Genomic DNA, 19,981 nt, shown 5'->3' on the forward strand with positions numbered 1-19,981 from the left:
CACACTCACTCTGTAGAACAGGGGGAGATCACACAAACTCCACTCACTCTGTAGGACAGGGGGAGATCATACAAACTCCACTCACTCACTCTGTAGGACAGGGGGAGATCATATAAACTCCACCCACACACTCTGTAGAACAGGGGCAGATCATACAAACTCCACTCACTCACTGTAGAACAGGGGGAGATCACACAAACTCCACTCACTCTGTAGGACAGGGGGAGATCACACAAGCTCCACTCATTCACTCTGTAGGACAGGGGGAGATCACACAAACTCCACTCACAAACTCTGTCGGACAGGGGGAAATAACACAAACTCCACTCACTCTGTAGGACAGGGAGAGATCACACAAACTCCACTCACTCACTCTGTAGTACAGGGGGAGATCACACAAACTCCACTCACTCACTCTGTAGGACAGGGGGAGATCACACAAACTCAACTCACTTGCTGTGTAGGACAGGGGGAGATCACACAAACTCCACTCACTCACTCTGTAGTACAGGGGGAGATCACACAAACTCTACTCATTCACTCTGTAGAACAGGGGGAGATCACACAAACTCTACTCACTCTGTAGGACAGGGGGAGATCATACAAACTCCACTCACTCACTGTAGAACAGGGGGAGATCACACAAACTCCACTCACTCTGTAGGACAGGGGGAGATCATACAAACTCCACTCACTGACTCTGTAGGACAGGGGGAGATCACACAAACTCCACTCACTCTGTAGAACAGGGGGAGATCACACAAACTCTACTCACTCTGTAGGACAGGTGCAGATCATACAAACTCCACTCACTCTCTGTAGAACAGGGGGAGATCACACAAACTCCACTCACTCTGTAGGAATGGAGGAGATCACACAAACTCCACTCACTGACTCTGTAGGACAGGGGGAGATCACACAAACTCCACTCACTCTGTAGAACAGGGGGAGATCACACAAACTCCACTCACTCTGTAGGACAGGGGGAGATCACACAAACTCCACTCACTCACTCTGTAGCACAGGGGGAGATCACACAAACTCCACTCACTCGCTGTGTAGGACAGGGGGAGATCACACAAACTCCACTCACTCTGTAGAACAGGGGGAGATCACAAACTCCATTCACTCACTCTGTAGGACGGGGAGATCATACAAACTCAACTCACTCACTCACTCTGTAGGACAGGGGGAGATCACACATACTCCACTCACTCACTCTGTAGGACAGGGGGAGATCACACAAACTCAACTCACTTGCTGTGTAGGACAGGGGGAGATCACACAAACTCCACTCACACTGTAGAACAGGGGGAGATCACACAAACTCCACACACTCACTCTGTAGAACAGGGGGAGATCACACAAACTCCACTCACTCACTCTGTAGGACAGGGGGAGATCACACAAACTCCACTCACTCTGTAGAACAGGGAGAGATCACACAAACTCCACTCACTCACTCTGTAGAACAGGGGGAGATCACACAAACTCCACACACTCACTCTGTAGAACAGGGGGAGATCACACAAACTCCACTCACTCTGTAGGACAGGGGAAGATCATACAAACTCCACTCACTCACTCTGTAGGACAGGCGGAGATCATATAAACTCCACCCACACACTCTGTAGAACAGGGGCAGATCATACAAACTCCACTCACTCACTGTAGAACAGGGGGAGATCACACAAACTCCACTCACTCTGTAGGACAGGGGGAGATCACACAAGCTCCACTCATTCACTCTGTAGGACAGGGGGAGATCACACAAACTCCACTCACAAACTCTGTCGGACAGGGGGAAATAACACAAACTCCACTCACTCTGTAGGACAGGGAGAGATCACACAAACTCCACTCACTCACTCTGTAGTACAGGGGGAGATCACACAAACTCCACTCACTCGCTGTGTAGGACAGGGGGAGATCACACAAACTCCACTCACTCTGTAGAACAGGGGGAGATCACAAACTCCATTCACTCACTCTGTAGGACGGGGAGATCATACAAACTCAACTCACTCACTCACTCTGTAGGACAGGGGGAGATCACACAAACTCCACTCACTCACTCTGTAGGACAGGGGGAGATCACACAAACTCAACTCACTTGCTGTGTAGGACAGGGGGAGATCACACAAACTCCACACACTCACTCTGTAGAACAGGGGGAGATCACACAAACTCCACTCACTCACTCTGTAGGACAGGGGGAGATCACACAAACTCCACTCACTCTGTAGAACAGGGAGAGATCACACAAACTCCACTCACTCACTCTGTAGAACAGGGGGAGATCACACAAACTCCACACACTCACTCTGTAGAACAGGGGGAGATCACACAAACTCCACTCACTCTGTAGGACAGGGGGAGATCACACAAGCTCCACTCATTCACTCTGTAGGACAGGGGGAGATCACACAAACTCCACTCACAAACTCTGTCGGACAGGGGGAAATAACACAAACTCCACTCACTCTGTAGGACAGGGAGAGATCACACAAACTCCACTCACTCACTCTGTAGTACAGGGGGAGATCACACAAACTCCACTCACTCGCTGTGTAGGACAGGGGGAGATCACACAAACTCCACTCACTCTGTAGAACAGGGGGAGATCACAAACTCCATTCACTCACTCTGTAGGACGGGGAGATCATACAAACTCAACTCACTCACTCACTCTGTAGGACAGGGGGAGATCACACAAACTCCACTCACTCACTCTGTAGGACAGGGGGAGATCACACAAACTCAACTCACTTGCTGTGTAGGACAGGGGGAGATCACACAAACTCCACACACTCACTCTGTAGAACAGGGGGAGATCACACAAACTCCACTCACTCACTCTGTAGGACAGGGGGAGATCACACAAACTCCACTCACTCTGTAGAACAGGGAGAGATCACACAAACTCCACTCACTCACTCTGTAGAACAGGGGGAGATCACACAAACTCCACACACTCACTCTGTAGAACAGGGGGAGATCACACAAACTCCACTCACTCTGTAGGACAGGGGGAGATCATACAAACTCCACTCACTCACTCTGTAGGACAGGGGGAGATCATATAAACTCCACCCACACACTCTGTAGAACAGGGGCAGATCATACAAACTCCACTCACTCACTGTAGAACAGGGGGAGATCACACAAACTCCACTCACTCTGTAGGACAGGGGGAGATCACACAAGCTCCACTCATTCACTCTGTAGGACAGGGGGAGATCACACAAACTCCACTCACAAACTCTGTCGGACAGGGGGAAATAACACAAACTCCACTCACTCTGTAGGACAGGGAGAGATCACACAAACTCCACTCACTCACTCTGTAGTACAGGGGGAGATCACACAAACTCCACTCACTCACTCTGTAGGACAGGGGGAGATCACACAAACTCCACTCACTCTGTAGAACAGGGGGAGATCACACAAACTCTACTCACTCTGTAGGACAGGGGGAGATCATACAAACTCCACTCACTCACTGTAGAACAGGGGGAGATCACACAAACTCCACTCACTCTGTAGAACAGGGGGAGATCACAAACTCCATTCACTCACTCTGTAGGACGGGGAGATCATACAAACTCAACTCACTCATTCACTCTGTAGGACAGGGGGAGATCACACAAACTCCACTCACTCACTCTGTAGGACAGGGGGAGATCACACAAACTCAACTCACTTGCTGTGTAGGACAGGGGGAGATCACACAAACTCCACTCACACTGTAGAACAGGGGGAGATCACACAAACTCCACTCACTCACTCTGTAGGACAGGGGGAGATCACACAAACTCCACTCACTCTGTAGAACAGGGAGAGATCACACAAACTCCACTCACTCACTCTGTAGAACAGGGGGAGATCACACAAACTCCACACACTCACTCTGTAGAACAGGGGGAGATCACACAAACTCCACTCACTCTGTAGGACAGGGGAAGATCATACAAACTCCACTCACTCACTCTGTAGGACAGGCGGAGATCATATAAACTCCACCCACACACTCTGTAGAACAGGGGCAGATCATACAAACTCCACTCACTCACTGTAGAACAGGGGGAGATCACACAAACTCCACTCACTCTGTAGGACAGGGGGAGATCACACAAGCTCCACTCATTCACTCTGTAGGACAGGGGGAGATCACACAAACTCCACTCACAAACTCTGTCGGACAGGGGGAAATAACACAAACTCCACTCACTCTGTAGGACAGGGAGAGATCACACAAACTCCACTCACTCACTCTGTAGTACAGGGGGAGATCACACAAACTCCACTCACTCGCTGTGTAGGACAGGGGGAGATCACACAAACTCCACTCACTCTGTAGAACAGGGGGAGATCACAAACTCCATTCACTCACTCTGTAGGACGGGGAGATCATACAAACTCAACTCACTCACTCACTCTGTAGGACAGGGGGAGATCACACAAACTCCACTCACTCACTCTGTAGGACAGGGGGAGATCACACAAACTCAACTCACTTGCTGTGTAGGACAGGGGGAGATCACACAAACTCCACACACTCACTCTGTAGAACAGGGGGAGATCACACAAACTCCACTCACTCACTCTGTAGGACAGGGGGAGATCACACAAACTCCACTCACTCTGTAGAACAGGGAGAGATCACACAAACTCCACTCACTCACTCTGTAGAACAGGGGGAGATCACACAAACTCCACACACTCACTCTGTAGAACAGGGGGAGATCACACAAACTCCACTCACTCTGTAGGACAGGGGGAGATCACACAAGCTCCACTCATTCACTCTGTAGGACAGGGGGAGATCACACAAACTCCACTCACAAACTCTGTCGGACAGGGGGAAATAACACAAACTCCACTCACTCTGTAGGACAGGGAGAGATCACACAAACTCCACTCACTCACTCTGTAGTACAGGGGGAGATCACACAAACTCCACTCACTCGCTGTGTAGGACAGGGGGAGATCACACAAACTCCACTCACTCTGTAGAACAGGGGGAGATCACAAACTCCATTCACTCACTCTGTAGGACGGGGAGATCATACAAACTCAACTCACTCACTCACTCTGTAGGACAGGGGGAGATCACACAAACTCCACTCACTCACTCTGTAGGACAGGGGGAGATCACACAAACTCAACTCACTTGCTGTGTAGGACAGGGGGAGATCACACAAACTCCACACACTCACTCTGTAGAACAGGGGGAGATCACACAAACTCCACTCACTCACTCTGTAGGACAGGGGGAGATCACACAAACTCCACTCACTCTGTAGAACAGGGAGAGATCACACAAACTCCACTCACTCACTCTGTAGAACAGGGGGAGATCACACAAACTCCACACACTCACTCTGTAGAACAGGGGGAGATCACACAAACTCCACTCACTCTGTAGGACAGGGGGAGATCATACAAACTCCACTCACTCACTGTAGAACAGGGGGAGATCACACAAACTCCACTCACTCTGTAGGACAGGGGGAGATCATACAAACTCCACTCACTGACTCTGTAGGACAGGGGGAGATCACACAAACTCCACTCACTCTGTAGAACAGGGGGAGATCACACAAACTCTACTCACTCTGTAGGACAGGGGGAGATCATACAAACTCCACTCACTCTCTGTAGAACAGGGGGAGATCACACAAACTCCACACACTCACTCTGTAGAACAGGGGGAGATCACACAAACTCCACTCACTCTGTAGGACAGGGGGAGATCACACAAGCTCCACTCATTCACTCTGTAGGACAGGGGGAGATCACACAAACTCCACTCACAAACTCTGTCGGACAGGGGGAAATAACACAAACTCCACTCACTCTGTAGGACAGGGAGAGATCACACAAACTCCACTCACTCACTCTGTAGTACAGGGGGAGATCACACAAACTCCACTCACTCGCTGTGTAGGACAGGGGGAGATCACACAAACTCCACTCACTCTGTAGAACAGGGGGAGATCACAAACTCCATTCACTCACTCTGTAGGACGGGGAGATCATACAAACTCAACTCACTCACTCACTCTGTAGGACAGGGGGAGATCACACAAACTCCACTCACTCACTCTGTAGGACAGGGGGAGATCACACAAACTCAACTCACTTGCTGTGTAGGACAGGGGGAGATCACACAAACTCCACACACTCACTCTGTAGAACAGGGGGAGATCACACAAACTCCACTCACTCTGTAGGACAGGGGGAGATCACACAAGCTCCACTCATTCACTCTGTAGGACAGGGGGAGATCACACAAACTCCACTCACAAACTCTGTCGGACAGGGGGAAATAACACAAACTCCACTCACTCTGTAGGACAGGGAGAGATCACACAAACTCCACTCACTCACTCTGTAGTACAGGGGGAGATCACACAAACTCCACTCACTCGCTGTGTAGGACAGGGGGAGATCACACAAACTCCACTCACTCTGTAGAACAGGGGGAGATCACAAACTCCATTCACTCACTCTGTAGGACGGGGAGATCATACAAACTCAACTCACTCACTCACTCTGTAGGACAGGGGGAGATCACACAAACTCCACTCACTCACTCTGTAGGACAGGGGGAGATCACACAAACTCAACTCACTTGCTGTGTAGGACAGGGGGAGATCACACAAACTCCACACACTCACTCTGTAGAACAGGGGGAGATCACACAAACTCCACTCACTCACTCTGTAGGACAGGGGGAGATCACACAAACTCCACTCACTCTGTAGAACAGGGAGAGATCACACAAACTCCACTCACTCACTCTGTAGAACAGGGGGAGATCACACAAACTCCACACACTCACTCTGTAGAACAGGGGGAGATCACACAAACTCCACTCACTCTGTAGGACAGGGGGAGATCATACAAACTCCACTCACTCACTCTGTAGGACAGGGGGAGATCATATAAACTCCACCCACACACTCTGTAGAACAGGGGCAGATCATACAAACTCCACTCACTCACTGTAGAACAGGGGGAGATCACACAAACTCCACTCACTCTGTAGGACAGGGGGAGATCACACAAGCTCCACTCATTCACTCTGTAGGACAGGGGGAGATCACACAAACTCCACTCACAAACTCTGTCGGACAGGGGGAAATAACACAAACTCCACTCACTCTGTAGGACAGGGAGAGATCACACAAACTCCACTCACTCACTCTGTAGTACAGGGGGAGATCACACAAACTCCACTCACTGACTCTGTAGGACAGGGGGAGATCACACAAACTCCACTCACTCTGTAGAACAGGGGGAGATCACACAAACTCTACTCACTCTGTAGGACAGGGGGAGATCATACAAACTCCACTCACTCTCTGTAGAACAGGGGGAGATCACACAAACTCCACTCACTCTGTAGGAATGGAGGAGATCACACAAACTCCACTCACTGACTCTGTAGGACAGGGGGAGATCACACAAACTCCACTCACTCTGTAGAACAGGGGGAGATCACACAAACTCCACTCACTCTGTAGGACAGGGGGAGATCACACAAACTCCACTCACTCACTCTGTAGCACAGGGGGAGATCACACAAACTCCACTCACTCGCTGTGTAGGACAGGGGGAGATCACACAAACTCCACTCACTCTGTAGAACAGGGGGAGATCACAAACTCCATTCACTCACTCTGTAGGACGGGGAGATCATACAAACTCAACTCACTCACTCACTCTGTAGGACAGGGGGAGATCACACATACTCCACTCACTCACTCTGTAGGACAGGGGGAGATCACACAAACTCAACTCACTTGCTGTGTAGGACAGGGGGAGATCACACAAACTCCACTCACACTGTAGAACAGGGGGAGATCACACAAACTCCACACACTCACTCTGTAGAACAGGGGGAGATCACACAAACTCCACTCACTCACTCTGTAGGACAGGGGGAGATCACACAAACTCCACTCACTCTGTAGAACAGGGAGAGATCACACAAACTCCACTCACTCACTCTGTAGAACAGGGGGAGATCACACAAACTCCACACACTCACTCTGTAGAACAGGGGGAGATCACACAAACTCCACTCACTCTGTAGGACAGGGGAAGATCATACAAACTCCACTCACTCACTCTGTAGGACAGGCGGAGATCATATAAACTCCACCCACACACTCTGTAGAACAGGGGCAGATCATACAAACTCCACTCACTCACTGTAGAACAGGGGGAGATCACACAAACTCCACTCACTCTGTAGGACAGGGGGAGATCACACAAGCTCCACTCATTCACTCTGTAGGACAGGGGGAGATCACACAAACTCCACTCACAAACTCTGTCGGACAGGGGGAAATAACACAAACTCCACTCACTCTGTAGGACAGGGAGAGATCACACAAACTCCACTCACTCACTCTGTAGTACAGGGGGAGATCACACAAACTCCACTCACTCGCTGTGTAGGACAGGGGGAGATCACACAAACTCCACTCACTCTGTAGAACAGGGGGAGATCACAAACTCCATTCACTCACTCTGTAGGACGGGGAGATCATACAAACTCAACTCACTCACTCACTCTGTAGGACAGGGGGAGATCACACAAACTCCACTCACTCACTCTGTAGGACAGGGGGAGATCACACAAACTCAACTCACTTGCTGTGTAGGACAGGGGGAGATCACACAAACTCCACACACTCACTCTGTAGAACAGGGGGAGATCACACAAACTCCACTCACTCACTCTGTAGGACAGGGGGAGATCACACAAACTCCACTCACTCTGTAGAACAGGGAGAGATCACACAAACTCCACTCACTCACTCTGTAGAACAGGGGGAGATCACACAAACTCCACACACTCACTCTGTAGAACAGGGGGAGATCACACAAACTCCACTCACTCTGTAGGACAGGGGGAGATCACACAAGCTCCACTCATTCACTCTGTAGGACAGGGGGAGATCACACAAACTCCACTCACAAACTCTGTCGGACAGGGGGAAATAACACAAACTCCACTCACTCTGTAGGACAGGGAGAGATCACACAAACTCCACTCACTCACTCTGTAGTACAGGGGGAGATCACACAAACTCCACTCACTCGCTGTGTAGGACAGGGGGAGATCACACAAACTCCACTCACTCTGTAGAACAGGGGGAGATCACAAACTCCATTCACTCACTCTGTAGGACGGGGAGATCATACAAACTCAACTCACTCACTCACTCTGTAGGACAGGGGGAGATCACACAAACTCCACTCACTCACTCTGTAGGACAGGGGGAGATCACACAAACTCAACTCACTTGCTGTGTAGGACAGGGGGAGATCACACAAACTCCACACACTCACTCTGTAGAACAGGGGGAGATCACACAAACTCCACTCACTCACTCTGTAGGACAGGGGGAGATCACACAAACTCCACTCACTCTGTAGAACAGGGAGAGATCACACAAACTCCACTCACTCACTCTGTAGAACAGGGGGAGATCACACAAACTCCACACACTCACTCTGTAGAACAGGGGGAGATCACACAAACTCCACTCACTCTGTAGGACAGGGGGAGATCATACAAACTCCACTCACTCACTCTGTAGGACAGGGGGAGATCATATAAACTCCACCCACACACTCTGTAGAACAGGGGCAGATCATACAAACTCCACTCACTCACTGTAGAACAGGGGGAGATCACACAAACTCCACTCACTCTGTAGGACAGGGGGAGATCACACAAGCTCCACTCATTCACTCTGTAGGACAGGGGGAGATCACACAAACTCCACTCACAAACTCTGTCGGACAGGGGGAAATAACACAAACTCCACTCACTCTGTAGGACAGGGAGAGATCACACAAACTCCACTCACTCACTCTGTAGTACAGGGGGAGATCACACAAACTCCACTCACTCACTCTGTAGGACAGGGGGAGATCACACAAACTCAACTCACTTGCTGTGTAGGACAGGGGGAGATCACACAAACTCCACTCACTCACTCTGTAGTACAGGGGGAGATCACACAAACTCTACTCATTCACTCTGTAGAACAGGGGGAGATCACACAAACTCTACTCACTCTGTAGGACAGGGGGAGATCATACAAACTCCACTCACTCACTGTAGAACAGGGGGAGATCACACAAACTCCACTCACTCTGTAGGACAGGGGGAGATCACACAAACTCCACTCACTGACTCTGTAGGACAGGGGGAGATCACACAAACTCCACTCACTCTGTAGAACAGGGGGAGATCACACAAACTCCACTCACTCTGTAGGACAGGGGGAGATCACACAAACTCCACTCACTCACTCTGTAGGACAGGGGGAGATCACACAAACTCCACTCACTCGCTGTGTAGGACAGGGGGAGATCACACAAACTCCACTCACTTTGTAGAACAGGGGGAGATCACAAACTCCATTCACTCACTCTGTAGGACGGGGAGATCATACAAACTCAACTCACTCACTCACTCTGTAGGACAGGGGGAGATCACACAAACTCCACTCACTCACTCTGTAGGACAGGGGGAGATCACACAAACTCAACTCACTTGCTGTGTAGGACAGGGGGAGATCACACAAACTCCACTCACACTGTAGAACAGGGGGAGATCACACAAACTCCACACACTCACTCTGTAGAACAGGGGGAGATCACACAAACTCCACTCACTCACTCTGTAGGACAGGGGGAGATCACACAAACTCCACTCACTCTGTAGAACAGGGAGAGATCACACAAACTCCACTCACTCACTCTGTAGAACAGGGGGAGATCACACAAAGTCCACTCACTCACTCTGTAGGACAGGGGGAGATCATACAAACTCCACTCTGTAAAACAGGGGAAGATCACACAAACTCCACACACTCACTCTGTAGAACAGGGGGAGATCACGCAAACTCCACTCACTCTGTAGGACAGGGGGAGATCATACAAACTCCACTCACTCACTCTGTAGGACAGGGGGAGATCATATAAACTCCACTCACACACTCTGTAGAACAGGGGCAGATCATACAAACTCCACTCACTCACTGTAGAACAGGGGGAGATCACACAAACTCCACTCACTCTGTAGGACAAGGGGAGATCACACAAACTCCACTCACTCTGTAGAACAGGGGGAGATCACACAAACTCCACTCACTCACTCTGTAGGACAGGGGGAGATCACACAAACTCCACTCACTGACTCTGTAGGACAGGGGGAGATCACACAAACTCCACTCACTCTGTAGAACAGGGGGAGATCACACAAACTCTACTCACTCTGTAGGACAGGGGGAGATCATACAAACTCCACTCACTCTCTGTAGAACAGGGGGAGATCACACAAACTCCACTCACTCTGTAGGAATGGAGGAGATCACACAAACTCCACTCACTGACTCTGTAGGACAGGGGGAGATCACACAAACTCCACTCACTCTGTAGAACAGGGGGAGATCACACAAACTCCACTCACTCTGTAGGACAGGGGGAGATCACACAAACTCCACTCACTCACTCTGTAGCACAGGGGGAGATCACACAAACTCCACTCACTCGCTGTGTAGGACAGGGGGAGATCACACAAACTCCACTCACTCTGTAGAACAGGGGGAGATCACAAACTCCATTCACTCACTCTGTAGGACGGGGAGATCATACAAACTCAACTCACTCACTCACTCTGTAGGACAGGGGGAGATCACACATACTCCACTCACTCACTCTGTAGGACAGGGGGAGATCACACAAACTCAACTCACTTGCTGTGTAGGACAGGGGGAGATCACACAAACTCCACTCACACTGTAGAACAGGGGGAGATCACACAAACTCCACACACTCACTCTGTAGAACAGGGGGAGATCACACAAACTCCACTCACTCACTCTGTAGGACAGGGGGAGATCACACAAACTCCACTCACTCTGTAGAACAGGGAGAGATCACACAAACTCCACTCACTCACTCTGTAGAACAGGGGGAGATCACACAAACTCCACACACTCACTCTGTAGAACAGGGGGAGATCACACAAACTCCACTCACTCTGTAGGACAGGGGAAGATCATACAAACTCCACTCACTCACTCTGTAGGACAGGCGGAGATCATATAAACTCCACCCACACACTCTGTAGAACAGGGGCAGATCATACAAACTCCACTCACTCACTGTAGAACAGGGGGAGATCACACAAACTCCACTCACTCTGTAGGACAGGGGGAGATCACACAAGCTCCACTCATTCACTCTGTAGGACAGGGGGAGATCACACAAACTCCACTCACAAACTCTGTCGGACAGGGGGAAATAACACAAACTCCACTCACTCTGTAGGACAGGGAGAGATCACACAAACTCCACTCACTCACTCTGTAGTACAGGGGGAGATCACACAAACTCCACTCACTCGCTGTGTAGGACAGGGGGAGATCACACAAACTCCACTCACTCTGTAGAACAGGGGGAGATCACAAACTCCATTCACTCACTCTGTAGGACGGGGAGATCATACAAACTCAACTCACTCACTCACTCTGTAGGACAGGGGGAGATCACACAAACTCCACTCACTCACTCTGTAGGACAGGGGGAGATCACACAAACTCAACTCACTTGCTGTGTAGGACAGGGGGAGATCACACAAACTCCACACACTCACTCTGTAGAACAGGGGGAGATCACACAAACTCCACTCACTCACTCTGTAGGACAGGGGGAGATCACACAAACTCCACTCACTCTGTAGAACAGGGAGAGATCACACAAACTCCACTCACTCACTCTGTAGAACAGGGGGAGATCACACAAACTCCACACACTCACTCTGTAGAACAGGGGGAGATCACACAAACTCCACTCACTCTGTAGGACAGGGGGAGATCACACAAGCTCCACTCATTCACTCTGTAGGACAGGGGGAGATCACACAAACTCCACTCACAAACTCTGTCGGACAGGGGGAAATAACACAAACTCCACTCACTCTGTAGGACAGGGAGAGATCACACAAACTCCACTCACTCACTCTGTAGTACAGGGGGAGATCACACAAACTCCACTCACTCGCTGTGTAGGACAGGGGGAGATCACACAAACTCCACTCACTCTGTAGAACAGGGGGAGATCACAAACTCCATTCACTCACTCTGTAGGACGGGGAGATCATACAAACTCAACTCACTCACTCACTCTGTAGGACAGGGGGAGATCACACAAACTCCACTCACTCACTCTGTAGGACAGGGGGAGATCACACAAACTCAACTCACTTGCTGTGTAGGACAGGGGGAGATCACACAAACTCCACACACTCACTCTGTAGAACAGGGGGAGATCACACAAACTCCACTCACTCACTCTGTAGGACAGGGGGAGATCACACAAACTCCACTCACTCTGTAGAACAGGGAGAGATCACACAAACTCCACTCACTCACTCTGTAGAACAGGGGGAGATCACACAAACTCCACACACTCACTCTGTAGAACAGGGGGAGATCACACAAACTCCACTCACTCTGTAGGACAGGGGGAGATCATACAAACTCCACTCACTCACTCTGTAGGACAGGGGGAGATCATATAAACTCCACCCACACACTCTGTAGAACAGGGGCAGATCATACAAACTCCACTCACTCACTGTAGAACAGGGGGAGATCACACAAACTCCACTCACTCTGTAGGACAGGGGGAGATCACACAAGCTCCACTCATTCACTCTGTAGGACAGGGGGAGATCACACAAACTCCACTCACAAACTCTGTCGGACAGGGGGAAATAACACAAACTCCACTCACTCTGTAGGACAGGGAGAGATCACACAAACTCCACTCACTCACTCTGTAGTACAGGGGGAGATCACACAAACTCCACTCACTCACTCTGTAGGACAGGGGGAGATCACACAAACTCAACTCACTTGCTGTGTAGGACAGGGGGAGATCACACAAACTCCACTCACTCACTCTGTAGTACAGGGGGAGATCACACAAACTCTACTCATTCACTCTGTAGAACAGGGGGAGATCACACAAACTCTACTCACTCTGTAGGACAGGGGGAGATCATACAAACTCCACTCACTCACTGTAGAACAGGGGGAGATCACACAAACTCCACTCACTCTGTAGGACAGGGGGAGATCACACAAACTCCACTCACTGACTCTGTAGGACAGGGGGAGATCACACAAACTCCACTCACTCTGTAGAACAGGGGGAGATCACACAAACTCCACTCACTCTGTAGGACAGGGGGAGATCACACAAACTCCACTCACTCACTCTGTAGGACAGGGGGAGATCACACAAACTCCACTCACTCGCTGTGTAGGACAGGGGGAGATCACACAAACTCCACTCACTTTGTAGAACAGGGGGAGATCACAAACTCCATTCACTCACTCTGTAGGACGGGGAGATCATACAAACTCAACTCACTCACTCACTCTGTAGGACAGGGGGAGATCACACAAACTCCACTCACTCACTCTGTAGGACAGGGGGAGATCACACAAACTCAACTCACTTGCTGTGTAGGACAGGGGGAGATCACACAAACTCCACTCACACTGTAGAACAGGGGGAGATCACACAAACTCCACACACTCACTCTGTAGAACAGGGGGAGATCACACAAACTCCACTCACTCACTCTGTAGGACAGGGGGAGATCACACAAACTCCACTCACTCTGTAGAACAGGGAGAGATCACACAAACTCCACTCACTCACTCTGTAGAACAGGGGGAGATCACACAAAGTCCACTCACTCACTCTGTAGGACAGGGGGAGATCATACAAACTCCACTCTGTAAAACAGGGGAAGATCACACAAACTCCACACACTCACTCTGTAGAACAGGGGGAGATCACGCAAACTCCACTCACTCTGTAGGACAGGGGGAGATCATACAAACTCCACTCACTCACTCTGTAGGACAGGGGGAGATCATATAAACTCCACTCACACACTCTGTAGAACAGGGGCAGATCATACAAACTCCACTCACTCACTGTAGAACAGGGGGAGATCACACAAACTCCACTCACTCTGTAGGACAAGGGGAGATCACACAAACTCCACTCACTCTGTAGAACAGGGGGAGATCACACAAACTCCACTCACTCTGTAGAACAGGGGGAGATCACACAAACTCCACTCACTCAATCTGTAGAACAGGGGGAGATCATACAAACTCCACTCACTCTGTAGTACAGGGGGAGATCACACAAACTCCACTCACTCTGTAGAACAGGGGGAGATCACACAAACTCCACTCACACACTCTGTAGGACAGGGGGAGATCATACAAACTCCACTCACACACTCTGTAGGACGGGGGGAGATCACACAAACTCCACTCGCACTCACTCTGTGGAACAGGGGGAGATCACACAAACTCCACTCACTCTGTAGAACAGGGGGAGATCACACAAACTCCACTCACTCTGTAGAACAGGGGGAGATCACACAAACTCCACTCACTCACACTGTAGGACAGGGGGAGATCATACAAACTACGCTCACACACTCTGTAGGACAGGGGGAGATCACACAAACTCCACTCACACTCACTCTGTGGAACAGGGGGAGATCACACAAACTCCACACACTCCTCTGTAGAACAGGGGGAGATCACACAAACTCTAATCACTCTGTAGGACAGGGGGAGATCATACAAACTCCACTCACTCACTGTAGAACAGGGGGAGATCACACAAACTCCACTCACTCTGTAGGACAGGGGGAGATCACACAAACTCCACTCACTCTGTAGGACAGGGGGAGATCACGCAAACTCCACTCACTCTGTAGGACAGGGAGAGATCACACAAACACCACTCACTCTGTAGGACAGGGGGAGATCACACAAACTCCACTCACTCACTCCGTAGGACAGGGGGAGATCACACAAACTCCACTCACTCACTCGGTAGGACAAGGGGAGATCACACAAACTCCACTCACTCTGTAGTACAGGGGGAGATCACACAAACTCCACACACTCACTCTGTAGGACCGGGGGAGATCACACAAACTACACTCACTCACTGTAGGACAAGGGGAGATCACACAAACTCCACTCACACACTCTGTAGGACAGGGGGAGATCACACAAACCCCACTCACTCTGTAGGACAGGGGGAGATCACACAAACTCCACACACTCTGTAGGACAGGGGGAGATCACACAAACTCCACTCACTCTGTAAACAGGGGGAGATCACACAAACTCCACTCACACACTCTGTAGGACAGGGGGAGATCACACAAACTCCACACACTCTGTAGAACAGCGGGAAATCACACAAACTCCACACACTCTGTAGGACAGGGGGAGATCACACAAACTCCACTCACTCTGTAAACAGGGGGAGATCACACAAACTCCACTCACACACTCTGTAGGACAGGGGGAGATCACACAAACTCCACTCACTCTGTAGGACAGGGGGAGATCACACAAACTCCACACACTCTGTAGAACAGCGGGAGATCACACAAACTCCACACACTCTGTGTAGGACAGGGGGAGATCACACAAACTCCACTCACACTCACTCTGTAGGACAGGGGGAGATCACACAAACTCCACACACTCTGTAGAACACGGGGAGATCACACAAACTCCACTCACTCACTCTGTAGAACAGGGGGAGATCACACAAACTCCACTCACTCTGTAGGACAGGGGGAGATCATACAAACTCCACTCTGTAAAACAGAGGGAGATCACACAAACTCCACACACTCACTCTGTAGAACAGGGGGAGATCACACAAACTCCACTCACTCTGTAGGACAGGGGCAGATCATACAAACTCCACTCACTCACTCTGTAGGACAGGGGGAGATCATACAAACTCCACTCACACACTCTGTAGAACAGAGGCAGATCATACAAACTCCACTCACTCACTGTAGAACAGGGGGAGATCACACAAACTCCACTCACTCTGTAGGACAAGGGGAGATCACACAAACTCCACTCACTCTGTAGAACACGGGGAGATCACACAAACTCCACTCACTCTGTAGAACAGGGGGAGATCACACAAACTCCACTCACTCACTCTGTAGGACAGGGGGAGATCACACAAACTCCACACACTCTGTAGGACAGGGGGAGATCACACAAACATCCCTCGCCATGACCCCCCCTCTCCCGTGTCTCAGCTGTGCTCAGCGCTCCGTCGTTCACCCTGAGGCTCGACAAACTGACGCTGGGGAAGGAGGAGGAGGGCGATGGTCATGGTGAGGAGGAGAAGGATGAGGAGTGCGGTGTTGTGGGTGACGATGAAGACAACGACGATGATGGCTACAACGACAACGACGATGACGATGTCCGTGACGGCGGTGATGACGACCGCCGTGACTATAACGTTGAGGTCGATGGCGACGACTTCGACGACGATGACGATGGCCGTGACGGCGGTGACGATGACCGCCGTGACTACGACGTCGACGTCGATGGCGACAACCTCGACGACGATGGTCCTGGGGAGGCTGGGGAGTTGGAGGCGGTGGTTGACGGAGAGCCGGAGGTGTGGAAGCTGTCGTTGTTGGTCTCCGTCGGGCGTGGGTTGAGGACGCTGGTGTCGCACGACGTGGAGTTCCACCATCAGGTTGACATCTCGACAAGAGGCGGCGTTCGACGCACGGTGAGAGGTTGCCGGAGTTGTGACGGGGGTCGGGAGGTTGTGGCGGGAGATGTGTGTGGTTGAGTGGGTGGGTGGTGATGCTGCTACTGATGATGATGATACTACCAATGACACTACTACTGATGATGCTACTACTACTGCTGCTGTTGCTGCTACTACTACTGCTGCTATTACTACTGATGATGATGATACTGATGATGCTACTACCAATGACACTACTACTGATGATGCTGCTACTCCTGATGATGATGCTGTTGCTGCTACTACTACTGCTACTACTACTGATGATGATGATGATACTGATGATGATGATACTACCAATGACACTACTACTGATGATGCTACTACTACTGATGCTGTTGCTGCTACTACTACTACTGCTGCTACTACTGATGATGATGATGCTTACTGCCAGGAGCGCTTCATCGGATGCCGGTACCAACACCAAATTATGCTTCTGCCGGGACGCGAGGATGAGTACTGCGTCCGCGTGAGAATGGTAGCCGACTTCCCACGGTGGAAGGCAGGGGAGTGGTCTCCACTGTCGTGTGTCTCCGTCCCTCCACCACACAGCACCGTGGGTGAGTGGGTGGCTGGGTGAATGAGTGAGAGGTATTTTTGTGCGTGTGAAGTGGGTCTCTGTGTGAGTAGCCTTGGGTCTCTATGAGTGGTCTATGGGTCTCTGTGTGAGTAGTCTATGGGTCTCTATGAGTAGTCTATGGGTCTCTGTGTGAGTAGTCTATGGGTCTCTATGAGTAGTCTATGGGTCTCTGCGTGAGTAGTCTATGGGTCTCTGCGTGAGTAGTCTATGGGTCTCTGTGTGAGTAGTCTATGGGTCTCTGTGTGAGTGGTCTATGGGTCTCTATGAGTAGTCTTTGGGTCTCTGCGTGAGAAGTCTATGGGTCTCTGTGTGAGTAGTCTATGGGTCTCTATGCGAGTAGTCTATGGGTCTCTGTGCGAGTAGTCTATGGGTTTCTGTGTGAGTAGTCTATGGGTCTCTGTGTGAGTAGTCTATGGGTCTCTGTGAGTAGTCTATGAGTGTCTGTGTGAGTAGTTTATGGGTCTCTATGAGTAGTCTATGAGTCTCTGTGTGGTCTTCCCACCCAGCCCCTCGTGTGGGTGTCGACACGGACGGCCAGGTCACGGCAGTCGTCGGCCAGAAGGTGGCGCTGCTGCGCTGCGTCCTGTGGGGTGCGGCCGTGGTGGTGGTGCAGGCCAACTGGCTGAACGCCTCCCGTGACGACGTCTGGGCGGGGGCCAATTTGGCCACGCTCAGCCCGCTGCACGGCACGGCGTACTCCAACTCGTCCCTCGCGGGCCGACTGCGGTTCCGCGTTGGGGGGCCTCCCGGCGACGTCTCGCTGGAGCTGCTGGACGTGCGGGCTGGCGACGGGGGCCTCTTCCTCTGCCACGTGGCCACCTTCCCCCACGGCAACTTCGAGGGGAGGGTCAACCTCTCTGTCATCGGTGAGGATTGGCACTGCCCCACGCAGAGACCCATAGACTCATCACACAGACACCCATAGACTACTCACACAGAGACCCATAGACTCATCACGCAGAGACCCATAGACTACTCACACAGAGACCCATAGATGACTCACACAGACACCCATAGACTACTCACACAGAGACCCATAGACTACTCACACAGAGACCCATAGACTCACACAGAGACCCATAGACTACTCACACAGAGACCCATAAACTACTCACTCAGAGACCCATAGACTACTCAACGCAGAGACCCATAGACTCACACAGACACCCATAGACTACTCACACAGAGACCCATAGACTACTCACAGAGAGACCCATAGACTCACACAGAGACCCATAGACTACTCACACAGAGACCCATAGACTCATCACACAGAGACCCATAGACTACTCACACAGAGACCCATAGACTACTCACACAGAGACCCATAGACTACTCACACAGACACCCATAGACTACTCACACAGAGACCCATAGACTCATCACACAGACACCCATAGACTACTCACACAGAGACCCATAGACTACTCACACAGACACCCATAGACTACTCACACAGACACCCATAGACTACTCACACAGAGACCCATAGACTACTCACACAGACACCCATAGACTACTCACACAGAGACCCATAGACTACTCACACAGACACCCATAGACTAAATTTCGATTTAAAGCTTTCGTGACTGCAAGGATTCATCTTCTTTGGTTCTTTCGGTAAAGACACGTAGAATGAGAATAAATAATATATTGATGAAATAAAATAACACAATAAAA

At 50.7% G+C, this 19,981-nt stretch overlaps 1 protein-coding gene across 1 annotated transcript in view; it reads left to right on the plus strand.

Moving 5' to 3' along the window:
* The window catches only part of LOC142912123 (uncharacterized), a 33,741-nt gene extending 14,515 nt beyond the window's left edge, over positions 1 to 19,226 (plus strand). The window contains exons 4-6 of the mRNA XM_076060441.1: positions 17,216 to 17,700; positions 18,116 to 18,281; positions 18,808 to 19,226. Coding sequence (XP_075916556.1) covers positions 17,216 to 17,700; positions 18,116 to 18,281; positions 18,808 to 19,226 — 1,070 coding nt within the window. The remainder of the gene's footprint in view (positions 1 to 17,215; positions 17,701 to 18,115; positions 18,282 to 18,807) is intronic.
* The last annotated feature ends 755 nt before the right edge of the window (positions 19,227 to 19,981 follow it).

Source organism: Petromyzon marinus, unplaced genomic scaffold (genome assembly GCF_048934315.1).
Source record: "Petromyzon marinus isolate PM22_M1 ecotype Great Lakes invasive population unplaced genomic scaffold, UKy_Petmar_22M1.pri1.0 PM_G_Scaffold_19, whole genome shotgun sequence".
In the NCBI taxonomy this organism is placed as follows: Eukaryota; Metazoa; Chordata; class Hyperoartia; order Petromyzontiformes; family Petromyzontidae; genus Petromyzon; species Petromyzon marinus.